The following is a 21,604-nucleotide window of genomic DNA, read 5'->3' as shown; positions in this document are numbered from 1 at the left end:
ACCTCGAATGTGAATCACAAAAATAGATCCAGTCAGTGATAAGTGACAAATCCACTGAATGAACTAAAATCCACGTGTACTCAATATACTTGTGTACATGAACATGATGTACATAACAACAAAAATGCAACATGGAGTTTGTTTACTTTATCTGAATGAATCAAAATTTAAGACGAAAATGATGTATATCTCCAACTCTGTCTGAAAAAATCAAAATTTACATAATCAAAACAATTTAGACTTTGTTTTGAATTCTCATGTGACATTAATTTTGTGTACATATGAACATACAATGTTGAAACTTGTAAATCTATGTTACAAATTCGTAAATGTCTAATTGAATTTATTGTTGAGCTACTTGTAATATTTCAAAATAGTGTACATACGGATTGTTGTACATGTGGATAGTGTAATTGTATGTACAACATATCATGTACATATGAATCATTTTTTTCATGTTTTTTAATGAGTGGCATTTTCGTAATTTTAACTTCATCTTCCCCAAAATCAATTAGGATTTTCTGCAATTTCTCTATATAACCGCCAGCCATTATCCTCACCTGAATCATCAGTTTTTTTCATTTTACTTGCTTATTATACTTTTAAACCTGTAGAAATATCGTATAAAACACTATTTCAAGCTCAAAATTACTCTGTTTCTACAACAAAAAAAGTAAATTTTGCTTCTTTTTTTTTTATTACTGTCACAACGCGAGGCAGATGAGTTGCATAGCACGGTGTGGAAGAAGAAGCTTGGTCGTGATTCATGGCGAAGAAACAGAGGAACCACAATCGTGTTCTTCATTTTGTTTTCGGCGGCAGATATGAAGAGATCGTATTCTTCATTTTGTTTTTCAGATTTTCTCTTGGGATTTCTCAGAATTTTTCATTTTGTTCTTCAACATCTTGTTCAGATTACGATCTATCAACTTCTTCATTTTGTTACTTTTAGAATTATTTATCTGTTAGAAAAAGAGAAGAAAAATGAGATTAAGAATTGTGGGACCCATTTAGTTGCAAGAATAAACTTAGTTAGCTGGTAGTTGTAAAAAACTACCTTAGGAGCAATAACTGCTCAATCTTGTAATAAAAAAACTTGAAACTGCCCTAGGATGTAAATAACTCAATTTATTATATGGTTAATGTAATTGTTTAATTTATTTTATTAATTTGAAATTAAACAAATATGATTAAGAATACACTAATTTTTATCAAATATTTATTATCAAAATCATTAATTTTCATATATACTTTAGCTACATTAGGCAATTCCGTAATTTTTATTTAAGGAAAGAATGAAAAACATTAATAATGAATTTATTGTTAATTTAATAAAAAATATTGTTAATTTAATAAAAAACTTATTATATATTTAGGTGGATCAAACTAATTCTCCAAGGATTCTAAAACTCATTGTGGTGATGACACATGACTATCTAAAATGTTTTAATGCTTCTCTTTTAATATACACTAGATTAAGATCCGCGCTTTGCGCAGCATAAATATTATATAGAAATTAGTTTTACTTATTATATGTTTTTACATATTATTAAATAATGCATATATATTGATAATAAAAATTCAGTAACTATTACGTATATGATTAAATTAGTGCAAACACATAAATAAAATTTATTAATTCAAACAAACATTTTTCTATTTTATATGATATAAAATTAAATTTTAATGATATTAACATAGATATATAGTACATTTTTACTATTGATATATGTTAAATAATATTTTATACTCATATTGTTTTTTGAAAATTTGTATTTTTTTATAACAAAAAATTTGAATCACTGATAACAAATTGATTTTGTAGGTTGTTTAATAGTTTTAGTCATTTATAATTTGTAAAACATTATGAAAAGTTTTAAAACTAAATATTAGGTTGTCAATATTTGTTCAAAATTTTTATCAAAAAAAATCAAAGCAGATTTCGAAATTAAAATACATAAGTATTTTTATATGGTACATAATTTATATTTAACAATATTAATATTTATTAAATGAGACTTCTTATTATATAATTTTGTAATAATTTATATCTTGTTATAGCAAAAAAATTAAACCATGGATCAGAAAAATTCAATGTGAGATTTTTAACAATCTTAGTCATTTATAGTTGTTTTTAAAAATTCAAAATATAACATATACAAAAAATCTAATTTTTTATTATATAGTTAATGTGGTTGTTTAATTTATTTTAATAGGTTAAAAATTTTAAAAAATGATAGAGAATAGACTAATTTTTACAAATCTTTATTATTCAAAATCATTAATTGTCATATATACTTTAGCCACATATGGTAATTCTGTTATTTTAATTTAAGGAACAGTGAAGAACATTAATAATGAATTTATGATTAGTTTAATAAAAAGTTTATTATATATTTTCATGGACCAACATATTTTTCTAAGGATTTTAAGAATGATTGTGGTGATGACACGTGGTTACAAAAAAATGTTGTAATGTTTCTTTTTTAATATACAGGGGATGGATGAGTGTCTTTTCTAAACTTCACACCACATTTTTCTCAGTTATATATGCCTCTCCCACCAATCCCAATCATTAATAAGGAGAATATCTCATGAGTTGACACAACCTAACTTTTTTAAACACTGATTATATTAACAAAATATTACATAGGTGGGATTCGTTTTTGGATTACAAAGTCCGACAAGTTCTTCAAACCTCCGGAACCTAAAGCTCCAAGAACGAAGAGGCAAAGTCCCACACACGGGAAGACTAAAAGGATAATTACCAGAACCAATCTAAAATAGAAGAAGTGGGTAAACAGATCAAAATAAACCTTCACCTAAACGTGAACACTAAAGCATGATGATAAATAGAGCTTCTTTGAACAAGGCAAAGCGAAGCTGCCATCCATAACTTCACCTAACTTTTTTAATCAGAATCACTAAATGCTTAATGTTAAAGTTTTAAGATTTGCTGGAAAAAAAAAAAAACTCTTCGTTTCTTATAGAAATCCTAAGAGGAAAGCATAGTGACATGGTTTTTGACTCAGCTGAGCAAAAGAGTCTTAACAAAGAGCTACAACAATACTGGAAATTACGTGCAAAGGTCCAAGCCCATACTGTAGCAGTAGTGTTGGGTCATGAAAAATGACCTGACCTGAGAAAGATTATCCGTAAAGAGCTCGCCATGGACTTTCTTCCTCTTCTTTTGATGTCTTTGATGCGTTCCACTTGATTCCGTCTCTTGCAAAACACAGTCCGGTCCAACTAGCCACAAGCTCCCCTGTTTCATGGATCACCTGTGATGACAATCACACATTCAGTTGAAATCCACCATCTCTCAAGAATTGTTGATAGATTTTCAGTCCTATAAATATTTACAGTGTTCTGAGTGGATGGATATATACAAATAGAAAAAATTACCTGAAGCTCTTCGTTTAGTGCTTTATGAGATACGCTACTACTTCTCTGCCCTATGAGAATGGAGGTAGGCAAGCATTTGACACGAGCTAGATGAAGCAAGCATGACAAAGGCTCATGAAGGATCTGCATCAACGGTGGTGGTTTCTCGACGCGAGTAGCAAACAGCCTGGTGGCCTCTGTTTCTGGACCAACTTGAACGTAACGAAGACTAGCTTTTCTGCTGCTTGCTTCAAGGGATTTGTTATTGAACTTAAGCTTAGATGCCGCCACCAAAAAAGGAGCCGCAATCGTGGGTAGAATCGAAGCTTCCCTTGTAATCATGTCAAGCAGTTCGTTCATTGCACACACTAGCGCAGGAGGCTCATAGCTCCGCAGAAGAAAAACAGAGACCTAAAAGAAAAAAGAAATAATCATAAAGCTAATACTATAAATAATCATAATTTTCATAAAGCATTCAGCTATTATTAGTCCACGGAGGGACTCCTATCTACGGTCACATACCATGCACATTCGAGATGGAAACAAGAATAAAGTCTTGCAATACAATTATAACAGTGATGATGATGAACAAACGATACAAGAGGCTAGTTCATCGTCACTAAAACATAAACCCTGATCAAGCTTATTCGGTAGCCCCACAACATAAAGTTAGGTACCAGAAAGACTAATGAAAAGGCATTTTTAATTGAGCTTCCACTCGCCATTATCAACACACCTCTAAACTTAGATTCTTTCACATTTCGCCATAAGTTTAGGGTAATTACAATCAACCAAGTCATCAACTAGTGAAGCGAGAAACGAACACGAATCACCAAGAATCAATCATACAATCTTCAGCTTAACTATGGATCAATAACTAACTTCCAGTTCTCATATTAAACAGGTCATCCCGCACGGAAGAAGCAATTGAAACCTGATAAGCTCCATCTTCATCGACGAAGTGGGCGACACTCCCGCCGTCTTCGATTCCGTAATTAACCAACGGAAGCTGGATCTGCTCTTCTCTGCGGAAGGATTACAATGTTAGTGAGGCGGGAAAAGACAGATGGGGGGAATAGAGGAAGGGAGGAATCTAATTTACAGTTTACGAAGAGAGGAGGTTGGATTAGGGTTCAGCGCATCGGCGATGGTCGCCGCGAATCCGTCGGAGTCATTCCAGAGGAAAACAATCTTCTCCGCTACTTTCATCGCCGTCGTCGAGAGAGTTTAGACGTAAGCTTTGAGGATCGAACAAGCTCTTTTAGCTTATAGCGCAAGACGCAGCTATTCTTTCTCTTTTTGGATTAGTCCCTGTGTTTTTCTTTTTTTGCGTTGAAGTCCCTATTTTCTCCTTTTTGCGGTTATAAACCCTCTCCTTCTCAATTTTGATAAAACTGACATTTGAGTTTTATTTATTTTTTTAACACTGAAAATAAACATAACATTTTGGTTTTTGGTTCCATAAGCAGATACCATAAGGAAAAACCAGCACCAAAGCAGAAAAGAGACCAAAATAAAAGATGCCACTAGACATCATAAAGAGAAATGTAGGAAAAGGTTGATTACAGAACCATAGAGATCAGCTGCTACATACTCTCGGTAATAACCAAAGCCTTGATCTTATTGGCTTTGACCTTCAAGTATGAGCAAAGATTGGAGCCAAGCCGGGTCTTGGGATGCAATGTAAGAGTGGTACTTGCGCCCTGTTGTAACCGACTTTGCAATCAGGTTAGCAGCCTCATTGCGTTCCTCCACAACATGGTCCAGTCTCCAGAACTCAATATGTTCCAGCAGGGCGTTTATCTGGGCAACGATCCAGTTGAGGTTTGGAGAAGGTCTTGAAAATAACAAAACTTCAAAGATAATGTTATTCTGCCTCATGTTTTTCATGCTCTCAATGGCCCAAAATAATGCTCTTAAACTAGCTTCATGTTTGGACCTTACTGCGGAGTACGATCTCCTGCTATGTGAGATAGTATTGCCTTGTGAGTCTCTGAGGATCCACGACACACCACATTTGCTTTGCGCATTAATCCAGGAGGTCCCCAAGTTGCATTTGAAAGCACCCACTGGCGGTTTACTCCAAGCTTTGGCACTTGAAACCTGTTCTGTTTCAGCCTGAAGAGAGTTAGCTGCGATCCAAATCTCTGCTTCATCAAAGGCCAAAGTAACTATTTGCCTTGGTGGTACTACAATGGCTTTGAAAGTATGAGAGTTCCTATCCTTCCATCTGCCATAGGAGCCAAGGTATAGCCTGACGGATCTTCTGCTCTAGTCTGTTGTTGTTCATGACAGAGATGAGGTGAAGCATATTCAGAAATACTGAGTTCCTTGAAAATCCTGCAGGAGGGAGAGGGACATTTGACAATTTCCAAGTTTGGCGAGATTTGTCACAGTGGAACAGTACATGGCATATGGACTCGCTAGCAGCACCACAGCCGAGGCACGTAGCATCAATTGGGATTCCTCGGGTTTGAAGCCTTTCTTTAACTGCTAGAGCACCGGCTAAAGACCTCCATATGAAATGCTTGATCTTGGGAGGAGCTTTGATTTTCCATATGTTACTCCATAGTTTTTTCTCAATCGGTGGCAGAGCTTGATTATGCTGACTCTGGAATTCCAGCAAGGCATCTGTGAACTGATAACCACTGCGGGTGCTATAAGTACCATCCTTTGTGAAGCTCCATCTGATAGAGTCCTCTTTAGACAGATCTGTTTCATGAGCATAATACGCTCAGCATCCTCCGGAGAAAAGGTATCAGAAACCATGTATCTGTTCCAATTTGTAGTGCCATTAAGAAGTAAGTCTGATACCTTCAGCGGCAAGTTAACGTCACTATCAGCACGGTACGTAGGGGGCGCAGAACAACGTCAACAATCCAGTTCTCCGCCCATACATTTGATTGGGTTCCATTGCCAATGTGTCTACACAGACCTTTCTTCAATAATTCCCAACCATGAATGATGCTGCGCCAAGCAAAAGAAGGTCTCATACCCGTACCGCTGTAGAACCCTTGCCACCAGGGACTCAGGTCGACTCCATATCCTCCAGGCTTGCTTGCCAAGCAAGGCTTGGTTGAAACGACCAATATTATGAAAGCCCATTCCTCCTTAATCTTTTGGCTTGCAAAGCCGTTGCCAAACGACCCAAGGTATCTTCCTCTTCTCGTCCCCACTACTCCACCAATACTCCACTATGGCACTTGTGAGTCTAGCACATAGATCCTTAGGGAGTTGGAAAACAGACATAGCATATATAGGTAAAGCAAGAGCGACATATTTGATTAGTATTTTCTTGGCGCCCATAGATAACGTCTTTACATACCAGCCCTGCAACCTTCCTTCCAACTTCTCCTTAATGAAGTTGAGTAAGTCTTTCTTTGACCCTTTAAAGCATTCTGGTAACCCAAGGTAGGAGTCCTCTCCGCCTTCTTGAGCTATGCCTAAAGATTATTTTATGTCAACCTTTGTCTGATCGCTGATCTCCGCACCAAAAATAATAGGCGACTTTGATGTGTTGATCACTTGACCAGAGGCTTCTCCATACAGTTTTAAGCAACTCTTGATCTCTTCACTCTCCAAGACTGTGGCTTCACACATTAGTAAGCGCTCATTAGCAAACAACAGATGATGAACTGGAGGACACTTTGACGCCAACTTAATACTGTGGAGCTTCTCCTGAGCTTCCGCTTGATTAAGGACATTGACTAGAGCCTCCGCACAGAGTATGAACAGGAAAGGAGAGAGGGGGTCTCCCTGCCTCAGACCTCTCTCCGGTCTAATGAAGCCATGTGAGCAGCCGTTGAGAAGGACAGCATAAGTAACCGAGTTGATACACGACATAACCTATATGATCCAAGCTCTTGCAAAGCCCATTTTCTCTAGTAAAATCTCCACAAAGTTCCACTCTACCCTGTCATAAGCCTTGGACATATCAGTTTTAATGGTCATTGAAGTTTCCCCAACCTTCTTGTTCGTTCTTAGGCCATGAACCATCTCGTGGGCCACAATGATGTTGTTTGTGATTAATCTACCTGCAACAAAGGCTCCTTGTGTATCAGAGACAATGTCTGGAAGGACTTGTTTCAATCTGTCGCAAATAATTCTCGAGATGATTTTATACTGAACAGAACATAGACTAATAGGTCTCATATCTTTCAGTTCAGCTGTATTGGGGACCTTTGGTATCTCATCTGCGTGTGGTTCCATCCATCCGACATCACTGATGTAAGGAAGAAGCGCTGCACTGCTTGGACGATTCTAGGACTAACTATGTGCCAATACTGTTGGTAGAAGCAGCCTGTTAGTCCATCTTCTCCAGGGGCGCTGCTCCCTTTCACTCCAAAGGCAGCTTTTCTGATATCTTCTGGAGTCACTGGTCTTGTTAGCAGCTCGTTCATAGTTGCAGTGACCTTAACCGGGAAACCTGAGAACAAGGCTTCCATATCATTCGGGTTGGTGCTCATAAAGAGGTCTCTGTAGAACTCCACTGCTATGTTGCCTTTAGAACCCTCAGAGTAGTGTTCATGTCCAGATAAGTCTCTTAGCATTAAGACTTTGTTCTTGAGTCTTCTTCCTCGTATTGTATTGTGGAAGAAAGCAGTATTTCTATCACCTTCTCTGAGCCATTCCACCCTGCTACGTTGCCTCCAGAATCTTTCTTCTTCATTCAGAGCCACTGGGAGGTTATATTTTAAAGTCCTCATCATCTGAACACTCGGAAACTGCTTAGCCATCTCCTTTTCCAGGTCCATTTTCAGTTGGTCGATCTTGGTTTTGGAATTGAGATTTTCAGTCCTTTTCAATTTAGCCAACTCTGTTCTACATCTTGCGATGCAGTCCATAATGCTAGCCTCTGAGTTCTCAGCATCAACACTCTTGCATCGAGCTATAGCTTCCTCAACCTCTTTCTTCCCGTACAGCCTTTTGTCGAAGAAGAATCTGCCTTTGTGTTTCTCCTCTACTTCCAGAGCGAAGTTCAAGCGAAGGGGTCTATGATCTGATACTCTCATGTCCATGTACTCTGCTTTGGATCTTGGAAACAAGCGAAACCAAGCATCATTTCCAAAGCTCCTATCTAGTCTGCACTTGACCCAAACTTTGTCCCTCCAGCCTGTCCATGACAAGAAATTACCATGGCTTGTATGTTCCTTGATTTTACACGTATCATCCATATTTCTGAAGTCCCAGAAAGTACTTTCTTCTCTGATGGCTCCACCAAGCTTTTCATCATTGCTCCTTAGCTCATTAAAGTCCCCGATCAACATCCATGCCTCGTCTCTTTGTATACCAATACTCGAGAGACGATCCCAAACCAGTTTCCTCCTCCCCCTCACTTGGTCTCCATAGACGCACGTGAGATAGAAGGATAATGATCCCATAATAACTCTTAGATCAATTATCCTGTCATCACTTGTCACGATATCAACAACATAACTCTTTTTCCACATAATAGCCACGCCTCCACTTCTCCCAAAAGGCTCAACTGTAAGCACCTTATCATAACCCAAACTCATTTTCAAACTCTCCATGTAACTAGATTTTTGTTTAGTCTCCATTAGAAACAAGAAATCAGGAAAATACACCCGACGCATCTCCCTGATCCGTTGAACTGTCTCGGTGTTTCCAGCCCCTCGACAGTTCCAGCTCAGTATGCTCATTGGGGAAGCAGCGGCTTCAATACGGAAGCCACCAGATTAACTTGAGTTTGGTTTTGTTTCTTAGACCCTTCTCCTGTCGAGTCTGTTGCTTTTCTCTTAGCCCTTCCTTCGCCTATGTCCTCTGAATTGTCTCCATTCCCGTTCTTCGTAGAAGCTCCAGTTAGTAGACGGAGCCTTCTCTTCCAAGCCAAAGGTCTGTTCCTTGGTTTCTTCTGAGTACTCGTAGTCCTTGAAGCAGAAGGCTTACTAGAACCCCCATACAGAATCCCGTAGGACTTCCAGCATTCAGAGAATGTGTTGATGAGGGTGTTGATGACTGTCCTGATCTGACCTCATCAATCTCACGTTGACCACGGATGGATCTTGTCTTAGGAGCTTGCTCAGCTCCCGTGGAGGAGATATATTGAAGTTGCTCTCCCTCTTTGTCGTAGCAGAAGACCATCCCGGCGCCTTTTAACAAGTCTGTGGTGAAGGCAGGACGGTAGTTGCGTTCTTTCTCCTTTTTCTCTTGGATGCTTTGATTGACTCTCTCAATTCTAGCTCTTCGCTCAGTAGGGTCAGCATGTGAGATGTACAACATGGCACTTTGTTGTTCTTCTTTCGAGAGTTCAGGGAACAAGGGAGGAAAGCCAGGTGGCCCTTCCAAGAGACGTGTTTCCTGTGTAGAGACCTCTTTGCCTTTTCCTTTGTATGTATCACTTAGTAGAGGTTTTGGAGCAGACGCTGGTAGCCTAGGAGCATGGTGTTGTTTCTTTAGCATCGGGCACCGGGCCCTCTCATGAGTCAGTCTTAGACAATGAAAACACTTTTTTCTGAGCTTCTCATACTCAAAGGTGATGTAGACACTTTTACCGCCTGGTATGTTGAGGACTTTCTCATCTCTTGCAGGTTTAGAGATATCAAAAATCACTTGAGCCCTGATAAAATCCGCCTTCTGAGACACCTTAGGGTCGTAGGCTACCTCCTTCACGAAGCCAACTGCCTCAGCCAACATGTGCATCGTATCAAGCGTGTAGAAGTTACACAGGATGTTTCTAATGCGCACCCAGACATCAAACTTAGTGAGAAAATCTTCTGGTGGCGACTCGGTCCATCTTTCCAAGAGCATGGTCCAATGATTGAAAGACCAAGGGCGATCATTCAGCACGGTTTGGAGATCCTCTTCACGCTTGAAGATAAACTGGAACTTCTCTCTAGAGAGAGCGATTCCTCTCACTCTGCCCACCACTCTCCAGTGCTTTGGCATCTTTTCTATCATGCGTGACATGGCCTGGCATTCCGGGTTTAGTAGCCTGCCAAGCAAACTACATTTGTTCTCTTCAAATACCCTAAAGCGGGGCTCATCAGGGAGGTTGATCGGTTCATCATCTTCTAGTGACATTGCTTTCATCACAGAGTTAAGCTCCATAGCCATTGGTAGCTTACGTTTGTCGTCGTCTCAGGAGAACCATCGTGTCTTGCTTTGTTTAGGTAATAGGTCAATCACGAGTGATTGGCGGTGACCTTTAATGTTGCTTATTTCGGATGCCTTTTTTTGCGAAATCATAATGATGATTGGGAGTATTGAGCATACAAAAGACAAAAATTTGGGAAGTTTCTGTTTAAAAATATTGGCGGTAGAGGAAAAGGAAAGAAATAATAAGGAAAATTCAAACTTGTTCGAAAAGGTACCGTAGCAAAAGCCGGTAATTATGCTCTACTCACAAAAGAGAGAGGAGGTAATTAAATACCCAGATCGCCGGAAAAGATTTCCGGCTGAGAGCTAAAAAAAAGAGCCAAAGAATGAACTCTCGTTCGTTTTTATTAAAATTGGAATATGGATCGACATTTGAGTTTTATTTTAATTCAATTTTGGAAAATCATCGTCTCTATTTATGGATGCAAACACCATAAAAGTGTATATAGGTTCTTTAATCTTGTTTTTGAATATATGACTCTGTTTTAATCCTGTTTTTTGATATCTTACTATTCTTACTTCTAAAACAACAGAGCTTATCTTCTAAAGAAGAAACGATTAAAATTAAGGAAACTGGAGAGCAATGTCTCGCAAGGTGAACCGGTGACTCCTTGGCCGTCACCATATGTCAAAAGCTCTTATACATTGGATCTGCATAGCAATGTTTTCAAAGATTAATGCTAATATGTAGACTGATGTTAATATGGTGAAATGAATTTGACAGTCACAGAGATTTCTCTGCACTTTGCAATGCAAACCAATGAACTACTTACATGTTGGAAATGATTAGAGCATTGTAGTGTCCACTGGATAGCTTCCCAGTACCCGCAAAAAAGTAGCAAATTCCTGTAGGATTAAAAAAAACAAGAGCCTTGGTGATATTCTACTTTCACCAAGTAAAAAAGAAACAAAGGCTTTACCTCGAGATGCCTAAGTGCGTTTTGAGCAACTTCATCAGCCATAGATGCTTCGAAGTCCACATAGAAAAGATAATCAAAGTATCTGCCAAGCAAATAACAGAGAAAATCCTTCAATCATTGTTAAGAAACTGTGAGTTTGTTACAAGAGACAAAAGGAGCGGTTTGTGAGGGAGATTACTTTAGCCCACCAGATGCTCGCAGAGGGGTTTTCCTTAAAGGGCGGCTTTCCATCTGACCGAATCCACAAGGAACAAGGAACTGATTGTTAGCAATGAGAACTAGACTCCTTATAAACAAAAAGGCTGCACAAGATTTGAGTGTACTAACTGACCTTTGTGAGATTGATTTGCCTAAGTGCAAACACAGCAAGTGCTTTGAAAAGCACTCCAGGCCCTTCCTCCAACGAGAAAACTATACTCGTCTACAAGAAGATCAAAGTCACGTTATCCATTTGCCAAATATTAGAGAGATAAATTAGGGCTTCTCACCTTAAAAAGTTTGTTAGTTCCAGGGATAATAGGTTCCCTTGCGAGCATCAGAAACCTCGTAACGTTATCAGACTCATCCTAAATTGAATTGAACTTCACAATCAAATAAAACCACAAGTGTAAAAAATCATGGTAAAGGCAAAAGAAAACTCTAAAAAACCTGGATATCTTCAGCAACTACGCTCAATCCATATATCTCTGCAGCTTTGGCGCTGGCAACTGCTGCTGCGTCACTCAAACCTTCTAATGCAATTAGCTGCAAAATTAATAAGCTCCTATAGTAAGCTAATGAGTATATATAGAATCATTACTTGAAAAACATAAAACTAACCTTTGCAGCACCAGCAGTGTCATCTACCGCTTCTCTGACCAATCCCAATCTAGTCAACGTGTTTTCACATTGAGCTAGAGCCTGATCCAAAGCTTTTAGTTCATACCAAGAGACGAAAAATTAAATCCACAAAGACATGTGATGTGGTGTACTACCTGTGGATGGCTTAACACTCTTCTCAAATCGACAAGATTGACACCATGGTTAGCCAACAAACAGTGGCGAACAGCTAACTTAACTTCCCCAACAATATGCAGATTGTGTCTCAGCAAAAGATCGTAGTTTCGATGGATGCTTCCACCCAAAGAGTTCTCAATTGGCAAAACTGCTCGGTCAACAAGCCACCGCTCAACCGCCTAAAACAAGAACACAAAGGTTGGTGTAATAGAAAAACCAAGCTCAATAGTTAGTTATTGGTGTGAGATTGTAACCTCAAATGCAGTGTCAAACTCTTCGCAGGGAACAGCTTCACAGTTTGGATATGCCTTCTCAGCTGCTGATTCACTGTACGCACCTCTTACTCCCTATTTAAGTGGCACATAAACGAAAAGATTTATCTTGAACGATATTTATAAAAATCGGTCTATACATTCAAAATCTCAGTCTAGTTGTCTGTCTAATCAATAATCCCCGTAAAATAATAATAATATTATTTTATAACTTTTGGGGTATACATGAGAGGTTAAAACATGTTTATTGCAGGTCTGTTAGATTGAAGTTCTTAACGTAATATAAGATACGGTTTCTCAACTTTTAACTCAAAAAAGCTAAAAGACGTCCCTTATATCTCTTATTTAAGAAATGTCTCTTAGTTTTTTAGTTAAAAGCTAAGTGACTGTATCTTATATTAAAAACCCTAACCTAAGAGATGTGCAATAAACATGTTCTTAAATTAATCCCTAAAAACTGGTATGGATGGACTGTCACTACAAAATGAACTGTTGCTTAGCACCCTAGAGGGAGCCAACCACTGCTAGACCACCACCTTGTGGTTACCTAAAAGCAATTAGTGCCTAGTAATTTATTTTAACATTGATGTTACCTGGTAGGCTACACGAACACGGGAGCCGTTGGAGACAGGTTCCGCGAGCTGGTTTGATGATAAGGCCTCTGATATTTCAAAAACCGACAGAACACAAAGACAAACACTAGCCAGTTACCAACAAAGTCGATGCTAATTCAAGCTAATGTCTAGGAAAGTGAAAATTCGAATTCGTACTAGGAAGGAGAGGTGATTCTTCAGGAATATTCTTTACTTCCAGAGCTCTCACGGAGTTTTCTTTGCCATGTTCGTTGCCTTCACGGAGTGATGACGATACAGATATGAAACGGCGTAGTTTTGGTGATCTGTAGCTGAGTCGGATGGCAGCGTTTGGATTGCGATGGGATGGTGAGATGTTTCTGGAGGTTCCAGTGTGAAGATGAGTGGCGAGTGATCGAACAGTGTGCACCGCCATTGACGTCGACGACACAGAGGAGGATGAAGTATCAAAGAGAAGAGAAAAAAAAACTGAACACAAATCAGAACGCAACACTTTTGAGACGGCGTTTTAGATGGACGCATTTATGGAGTTGACCATAATGGGCCACATTACATTAGTGTCAGTAGAAAAGGTTTCTTCAATTATGTTGATGGGCCAAACTGATTTAATATATCGGCCCATGAGATATTTGATTTTTATTCTTCCCTTTTTATTGATTTTGAAGTTGGTTCAGTATTTCAAACATCAATATTTTATGTTTGTGTTGTGGTTCTTTTTTTTTTGCTTTAAAAACTATAAGTCTATAACTATGGTTCCATATGTTGATGTGTTTTTTTTTTTTTTTTTTTTTGACAACACTGGTTAGACAACTAGAACCATTTCTTTTTTTATAAAGATTTGACTGTTTCATAAAACTGGAAAATCGAATATGACTACCGACCTTACATATTGCAAGTCAAGCATATAGTATTTGATTAATACAAATTGATGTCAGGTTAGCAGTCAAACCAATCTTATTTTTGATTAAGTATAGGAAGAAGATAGAGGGAAACATGCACCCTAGAGGAGACCAAGACTTGGACACACTTGTTCAATTAATTATTTTGTATGCGCAACTGGATAGTAAACCTATTAACGATTAAGACTATAATTCTTGAGCCATGCATAGTATATGTTTACAATATAGTACATTATGTATTATTTGGTATGATTTTTTGACCCAATCAAATAAGTATTTTTATAATCTTTTAAAATTGCTCCACTAATTGTTACGTAAGCACAACTGGATGATAAGAAAAAACTTATTAATCATCATTGTGCAGATATTGACTAAAAATATAATTCTTGAGCCATGGATATATAAAACAATTAGACAATGGTATCACTTATTCTAATAAAATATTAATTTTTTTTAGCAACATAAAATATAAAAGTGTTTAATCCTTGAAATATTGTTAAAGGTTATTTCAAAATTGAGATATTTCTTCATAACTAAATGAAATATTCCGAGAGATATGAGATAACTTTGAAGAAGTATCTTAAGTCTTGAAATACCAAAAATGTATATATTAGAATTTTATTTTAATCTTTGCAAAACTATAGTGAAGATACACTAGGAACTATTTAATCTGATTATTGACCTAATCAGCAACGATTTTCCTAAACTAAAAAAATTGACAAAGAAGCTTGTATGAATTGTCAACTAGAACAAATAAAACAAGTAAGGAACGACGATATGAAAGTCGAAATTCAAACTATCCTATTCCGTTGGTGCATGACAATGACTCATTGAAAAAAATCCACACACTTATTTATACTTCCTCAAATTTGTTTATCTGGAGAAACCCAATAATTTACTAGCAACATCCCATCAAACGTTTAAAAGCGAACTCTCAAGCAAATCATCTCTGATCATTCACAATACCGGTCGTGAAGAAGACAAGAACATGAAGGTATGTATGTGTACTCAATAAAAAGTACCAACTAGGATACTTTTATGCGTGTGAAATAGACTTCTCTTGTGATGTTAAGTGGTTTTCTAATCGTGTGCAGCAAAAGATCCTGATAAGAATCTCTATGACTGATGATAAAACACGAGCAAAAGCAATGAAAACTGCGGTTCAATTTCAAGGTAACAACGATACAAAACCATACGTAATTCACTTCTCATAATCCTTGTTGAATCTAAAGAGCTAATGCAATGGTCTACAGGCGTGTTAGGTGCGGAAATAAAGGGAGACCACAGAAACCAGATCGAAGTTACCGGTGTTGAAGTCGACATGATCTGTCTAACCAACACACTGAGGAAGAAAGTAGCCTTTGCGGAGCTTGTAAGCGTAAACAAAGTCGAACCACCCAAGACACCGGAGGAGAAAAAGCCAGAGCCATGTTATCAACCATGGCATTATGTATATGGTGTGCCATCTTCCTATCCACACCCATGTGATCCCTACGGGTACAACGGAAAGGGCTACACCGAGGAACCCGTCTACAATCACGAACCCAATTGCAGGATCATGTGAGAAGACTTATGGAAAAAATAACACAGTTTTTTTCTATACAGTAAGATTTGTCACATGAATAAAAAAAGCATTGAGCTCCAAAACCACGCAATAGCTAATACTTGTACAAGCTCTCATAACATGAAAAAGCTAAATCTTCTATATCCATGAAATTGCATTACATAGTAACATTCTTACGAGCGTTAATCATACCATTTTTCCTAATCAGATGTTCCCATTGCAAGATACATAGTTCAATACATTCTCCTACTACAAATTCAGACACAAAAAGGGTTCCCAGTGCTCTATTTAACGACCTCTGCCTCCACGAGCACCACCACGGCCACGACCACCACGTCCACGGCCTCGTCCAACAGGCTTCCCTAAGAACGAAAGAAGGAATAAATTGATTGATAAAAACAGTCTTATTATTATGGTTGTAGAAACTTATATATCAAAATGAAGGGAGCGTTATTATTACCAGCAACAGGCTTCTTAGGTTTAAGACGAGGAGTGTCTTCAACAAGTAAAGTCTCCAGATTCAAGCTATCAGGAAGAATATAGTAGCGTATGTTGTTACCCCTCAAGCTTAGATGATCCATTGTCACTGGGTTCTTCCCTTTAAGGCTCATTTTAACCGTCTTCAAGTGAGTGTTCATGCTCACATCAACACCTACCCCCCAAAACATTGAACTTAACTTGAGCTAATATGATCACAGTGATTAGATTAAAGCCAATGCTAGTAAGCTAAAATAGAAACGTACCAGTGATGGTTCCATGGACCACGGTCCCGTTCTTGAGCTCGATCGACACAGTTTCATTGTTCAATTTCATCAAAAACCTATTCGATCCGGTAAAAAACTGTTGGATAAGCTTGAATAATACTTGTGATGAAAGTTTCCTTTTCTATGTTGTGTTTATCTTAAGGATTAGGAAATATAATGGGAATAGGAAATTGTTAGTCCCTATATATATGAATGCATATTGTGATGCATAGTGTGTGACTTTATGATTTGAGATTTGATTGAATAAGAGAAGGACTTCTTATTATTGAGTTTGTGATTCTATATTTGGTATCAGAGCTTAATAAGCACCTCGACAATCTTACACAGCCATGGCCGACGTCAAAGAAGATATCGCGACGACCAAAGAAACCGGACCAGCCACCATCAAATTTCCGATGCTAACTTCCTCGAACTACACGGTCTGGTCCATGAGAATGAAGATAGCGCTTAAAGTTAGTGAAGTTTGGGAAGCTATAGAACCTGGAGCTAAGGACGAAAAGAAGAATAACATGGCCATCACATACCTATTTCAGTCCATACCGGAGGCCTTGATCTTACAAGTAGGCGACTTAGATACAGCAAAGGCAGTATGGGATGCGATAAAGGCACGATATGTTGGAGCTGAGAGGGTAAAAGAAGCTAGCTTACAAACTTTGATGGCGGATTTCGATAGACTCAAGATGAAAGATGAAGATACAATCGATACCTTCGTTGGCAAGATATCCGAAATTTCCTCTAAATCTGCTTCTTTGGGAGAGATGATAGAAGAACCAAAGCTTGTTAAGAAATTCTTAAAGAGCTTGCCAAGAAAAAAATTTATTCATATTGTAGCTTCGCTTGAGCAAGTTCTTGACCTTAACTCAACGAGCTTTGAGGACATTGTAGGACGACTTAAGGCGTACGAAGAAAGAGTCACTGAAGAGGAGGAAGAAACCGATGATAGCTCCGGGAAGCTAATGTATGCTAACTCAGACTCAAGCGGCGAAACTTACGGCTACAATAACCGTGGTCGAGGACGCAGCGGTCGATCAAACTGGAGAGGAAGAGGCCGCGGTCGCACAACATTCCTACAACAACGAGAAGCGTATAGACAAGGACCTGGTGGAGATCTCTCTCATATCACTTGCTTTAAGTGTGATAAAACTGGACATTACGCCACAGACTGTCTCGATAAAGCTCTAAAGCTTCAAGAAACTGTAGAGAAGAAAGATGATGATACACACGAAGCGGATACCCTCATGATGAATGAAGTAGTTTACTTAAACGAGAAGAAGGTAGATCCAAAGAAGTTTGAAGCTGATACAGATACGATAGATGTGTGGTATCTTGATAATGGAGCCAGTAACCACATGAGTGGTAATCGTATGTTCTTCTACGAACTAGATGACACTATCACTGGGAAAGTACGTTTTGGCGATGATTCCAGGATTGACATAATGGGTAAAGGTTCCATTCGTTTTATCAACAAAGGAGGCGTGAAAAAGATGTTAAATAACGTCTACTACATACCGGCTCTTCGAAGTAATATTGTTAGCTTGGGTCAAGCTACTGAAGTGGGTTGTGAAGTTCGAATGAAAGAAGACGTTCTAACTTTATTCGATCGTGAAGGACAGTTGATGATCAAGACTACAAGGACAAAGAATCGATTATATAAGGTTACATTACAGGTTGATAAAATGCAGCAGTGTCTTCAGGTTAAGAGCCTTGCAGACGGAAACTTATGGCATGCGCGCTTGGGACATATCAACAAAGATACAATGAGAATGATGGCTAGCAAGGAGTATGTCGAGGGATTACCGAACATCAAACGCGACACAGAAGCTTGTGTATCTTGTCTGCACGGGAAACAAACACGAAAACCGTTCCCACAAGCAACGAGCTATCGAGCTTCATCACTTCTTGAACTCGTACATGCGGATCTTTGTGGACCTATCTCCCCGACGACACCAGCACTCAACAGATACGTCTTTGTTCTTATTGACGATCACTCTCGCTATATGTGGACAATACTATTAAAAGTCAAAAGTGAAGCCTTTGAGAAATTTAAGCGCTTCAAGAACCTTGTGGAGCAAGAAACACATACTAAGTTAAAGTGTTTTCGAACAGATAGGGGGGGGTGAGTTCACATCCAACGAATTCCAAACCTACTGCGAGAAACATGGTGTTAAGCGACACATGACTGCGCCATATTCACCTCAGCAAAACGGTGTAGTTGAGCGACGCAATCGAACACTCTTGGAGATGACTAGAAGTATCCTAAAACATATGGACATGCCGAATCATCTCTGGGGAGAAGCCATACGACATGCAACCTATCTGATTAATAGGGTTACAACGAGGTCCTTGGAAGGACAAACTCCGTACGAAGTGATGAAAGGAAGAAAACCAAACCTGTCTCACCTAAGAGTGTTCGGGTGCATGTGCTACGCAAGGACAGAAACGGTTGGAAGAAAGAAGCTCGACGATAGATCCAGAGTTCTGGTCCATCTCGGAACAGAGCCGGGGTCTAAAGCATACCGACTACTTGATCCCCTGAGCTTGAGAATTGTCATAAGTCGTGATGTTGTGTTCGAAGAAGCAATGCGATGGAGATGGAGTGATAAAAGTGTGACAACGAGACTCGATAATGAGGGCTTTGAGCTCACCGTGAAAGGCTTGGGCCAAGATGATCACGAACTCGAAGCTTCATCTGATACAGATGATGATAATCACGACAATAATGATTATCATGAAGCTCTTGATAATCATGATGATGAAAATCAAGTTGGGGGTGGCGATGAAAACGACTTTCAGCCAAGACGATCAACGAGGGTTTCTAACAAACCAACCTACCTCGATGACTATGTTCTGCTCGCAGAACTTGAGGGTGAGCAGTTGTTGGTGATCATAAATGAGGAACCATGGAGTTTCAGCGATGCTAAGGAACTAAAAGTTTGGGTTGATGCTTGCAAAGATGAGATCGTATCTATTGAAAAAAATAAAACTTGGGATCTCGTGGAACTACCTACAGGAATCAAACCTATCGGCCTTAAGTGGGTGTTCAAGATCAAACGTAATGCTAATGGAACAATTAGTAAGTATAAGGCATGATTAGTAGCCAAAGGTTACGTTCAACGGCATGGTGTGGATTATGAAGAAGTATTCGCTCCGGTGGCTCGCATTGAAACTATTAGGATGATCATTGCTTTGGCTGGATCACACGGTTGGGAAATACACCACCTTGATGTAAAAACCGCTTTCTTGCACGGAGAACTAAAGGAAGAGGTTTATGTTACTCAACCAGAGGGTTTCATCGTTGATGGACAAGAACACAAGGTTTACAAGCTTAAGAAAGCTCTCTACGGTCTACGACAAGCACCAAGAGCTTGGAATATAAAGCTTAATGAGATATTGCGCAGCTTGCGGTTCACAAGATGCTCGAAAGAGCCCTCGCTCTATCGGAAGGAAGAAAGTCGAGAAGTTCTTGTCGTGGTGGTCTATGTTGATGACCTGCTGGTTACTGGTACCTCCCTTGATGCGATACTTGAATTCAAACGAGAGATGGCTACAAAGTTTGAGATGAGTGACCTCGGAAGGTTGACATACTATTTGGGTATTGAGGTTATACAATATGAAGGAGGAATCTTACTCAAACAAGATAGGTATGCTCGCAAAATACTCGAAGAAACTGGCATGAGCTCATGCAATCCGACTCACGTACCATTGGAGTTAAATGCGATGTTCTCCAAAGCTCCTAAGGAGGAGAAGGCTGATGCAAAAGAGTATCGTCGGAGCATTGAGTGCCTACGCTACCTGCTACATACGCGACCAGATTTATCATATAGCGTTGGGGTTTTGAGCAGATATATGCACGAACCTAAAGCCTCTCATGCAGCAGCTATGAAACAGATCCTTAGGTATCTACGAGGAACTTGTTCTCTTGGGCTTCACTACTCACGACAAAGTGGAGCTAAGCTGGTAGGTTATAGTGACAGCTCCCACAATGTGGACACAGACGACGGCAAAAGCACTTCAGGACACATATTCTATCTTGGGGAGAGTCCCATTACATGGAGCTCAACGAAGCAGGAGATAGTAGCATTGTTGTCATGCGAGGCTGAATTTATGGCTGCAACTGAGGCATCAAAGCAGGCTATCTGGCTTCAGGAGTTGCTAAGTGAAGTCGTTGGAAGCGAAAGTAAACCGGTGGTCATCATGGTTGATAACAAGTCTGCTATTGCACTTACAAAGAACCCAGTGTTCCATGGAAGAAGTAAACACGTACACATGAGGTTTCATTTCATAAGAGAGTGTGTCGAAAAGGAACAAGTCGAAGTTGAACATGTCCCAGATAGTGAACAGAAAGCTGATATCCTTACAAAGTCGCTTGGAAGAATAAAGTTTAAGGAAATGAGAAAGCTTATTGGAGTACAAGATGTGAGTAAAGATGGCATCAAGCTTAAGAGAGAGAATGTTGGATAAGCTTGAATAATACTTGTGATGAAAGTTTCCTTTTCTATGTTGTGTTTATCTTAAGGATTAGGAAATATAATGGGAATAGGAAATTGTTAGTCCCTATATATATGAATGCATATTGTAATGCATAGTGTGTGACTTTATGATTTGAGATTGATTGAATAAGAGGACTTCTCATTATTGAGTTTGTGATTCTATAAAAACAAATCGAAACAAACAAATCAGCTCAGGCGATCAAGAATGGGAATGTAATCCATAGCTGACGAGAATTGAAACAAGTACCTGACGAGCTTCATTTTTGAGTGCGAGGAAGAAGAAGAAGTTGGCCCGAGCTGTGAAAGTGAGATCTTGAAACAGTAGCGGATATGGATCCGACCCCGTACTTTTTTTATCCATCGGGTAAATAAAGATATTAAACACTTTTAAACAAGTTTGAGCCGAAAAGAGATATAATAAGGCCCATCGGCCCATCGATTTTTTTTTTTAGTGGGGTGAAACAATTACAGATCCTGGCTTCAGCAAAAGACATTGCCTCCATCAATGATTCAATATTGCCAACGAATTACAGAGCTGAAGTGCGCCAAGCAGTGGCGGAGCCAGCATAATTTCTAATAGGGGTCATTTATTAAGATAACTAGAGA

The 21,604-nt window shown here is 39.0% G+C and overlaps 5 protein-coding genes across 5 annotated transcripts; 1 reads left to right on the top strand and 4 right to left on the bottom strand.

The window, feature by feature from the left end:
- Positions 1–2,962: 2,962 nt before the first annotated feature.
- On the bottom strand, positions 2,963–4,684 carry LOC111204504. Its single transcript, XM_022699446.2, has 4 exons — positions 4,487–4,684; positions 4,319–4,409; positions 3,406–3,795; positions 2,963–3,281 (listed from the first exon to the last, which is right to left on the bottom strand). Exons 1-4 carry the CDS (start codon positions 4,591–4,593, stop codon positions 3,150–3,152), a joined length of 720 nt encoding a protein of 239 aa, XP_022555167.1. The 5' UTR covers positions 4,594–4,684; the 3' UTR covers positions 2,963–3,149.
- A 4,520-nt stretch (positions 4,685–9,204) lies between these two features.
- LOC106384191 lies at positions 9,205–10,458 on the bottom strand. Its single transcript, XM_013824195.1, has one exon. The coding sequence runs from the start codon at positions 10,456–10,458 to the stop codon at positions 9,205–9,207; it is 1,254 nt and encodes a 417-aa protein (XP_013679649.1).
- A 476-nt stretch (positions 10,459–10,934) lies between these two features.
- LOC106388896 (arogenate dehydratase/prephenate dehydratase 2, chloroplastic) lies at positions 10,935–13,869 on the bottom strand. Its single transcript, XM_013829072.3, has 12 exons — positions 13,459–13,869; positions 13,282–13,349; positions 12,671–12,763; positions 12,395–12,595; positions 12,240–12,320; positions 12,069–12,164; positions 11,909–11,986; positions 11,752–11,841; positions 11,599–11,651; positions 11,421–11,502; positions 11,274–11,346; positions 10,935–11,151 (listed from the first exon to the last, which is right to left on the bottom strand). Exons 1-11 carry the CDS (start codon positions 13,694–13,696, stop codon positions 11,287–11,289), a joined length of 1,140 nt encoding a protein of 379 aa, XP_013684526.1. The 5' UTR covers positions 13,697–13,869; the 3' UTR covers positions 10,935–11,151; positions 11,274–11,286.
- Positions 13,870–14,102: 233 nt separating this feature from the next.
- On the top strand, positions 14,103–15,834 carry LOC106385650 (heavy metal-associated isoprenylated plant protein 16-like). Its single transcript, XM_013825558.3, has 3 exons — positions 14,103–15,174; positions 15,275–15,353; positions 15,434–15,834. The coding sequence occupies exons 1-3, from the start codon at positions 15,169–15,171 to the stop codon at positions 15,742–15,744; spliced, it is 396 nt and encodes a 131-aa protein (XP_013681012.1). The 5' UTR covers positions 14,103–15,168; the 3' UTR covers positions 15,745–15,834.
- Positions 15,835–15,842: 8 nt separating this feature from the next.
- LOC106385651 (small nuclear ribonucleoprotein SmD1a-like) lies at positions 15,843–21,345 on the bottom strand. Its single transcript, XM_022698168.2, has 4 exons — positions 21,246–21,345; positions 16,488–16,564; positions 16,205–16,396; positions 15,843–16,106 (listed from the first exon to the last, which is right to left on the bottom strand). Exons 1-4 carry the CDS (start codon positions 21,257–21,259, stop codon positions 16,033–16,035), a joined length of 357 nt encoding a protein of 118 aa, XP_022553889.2. The 5' UTR covers positions 21,260–21,345; the 3' UTR covers positions 15,843–16,032.
- Positions 21,346–21,604: the final 259 nt, after the last annotated feature.

This window comes from Brassica napus, chromosome C3, assembly GCF_020379485.1.
Source record: "Brassica napus cultivar Da-Ae chromosome C3, Da-Ae, whole genome shotgun sequence".
Taxonomy (NCBI): Eukaryota; Viridiplantae; Streptophyta; class Magnoliopsida; order Brassicales; family Brassicaceae; genus Brassica; species Brassica napus.
The sequence above is the reverse complement of the archived record's forward strand: the minus strand, read 5'-3'. Positions and strand labels throughout refer to the sequence as shown.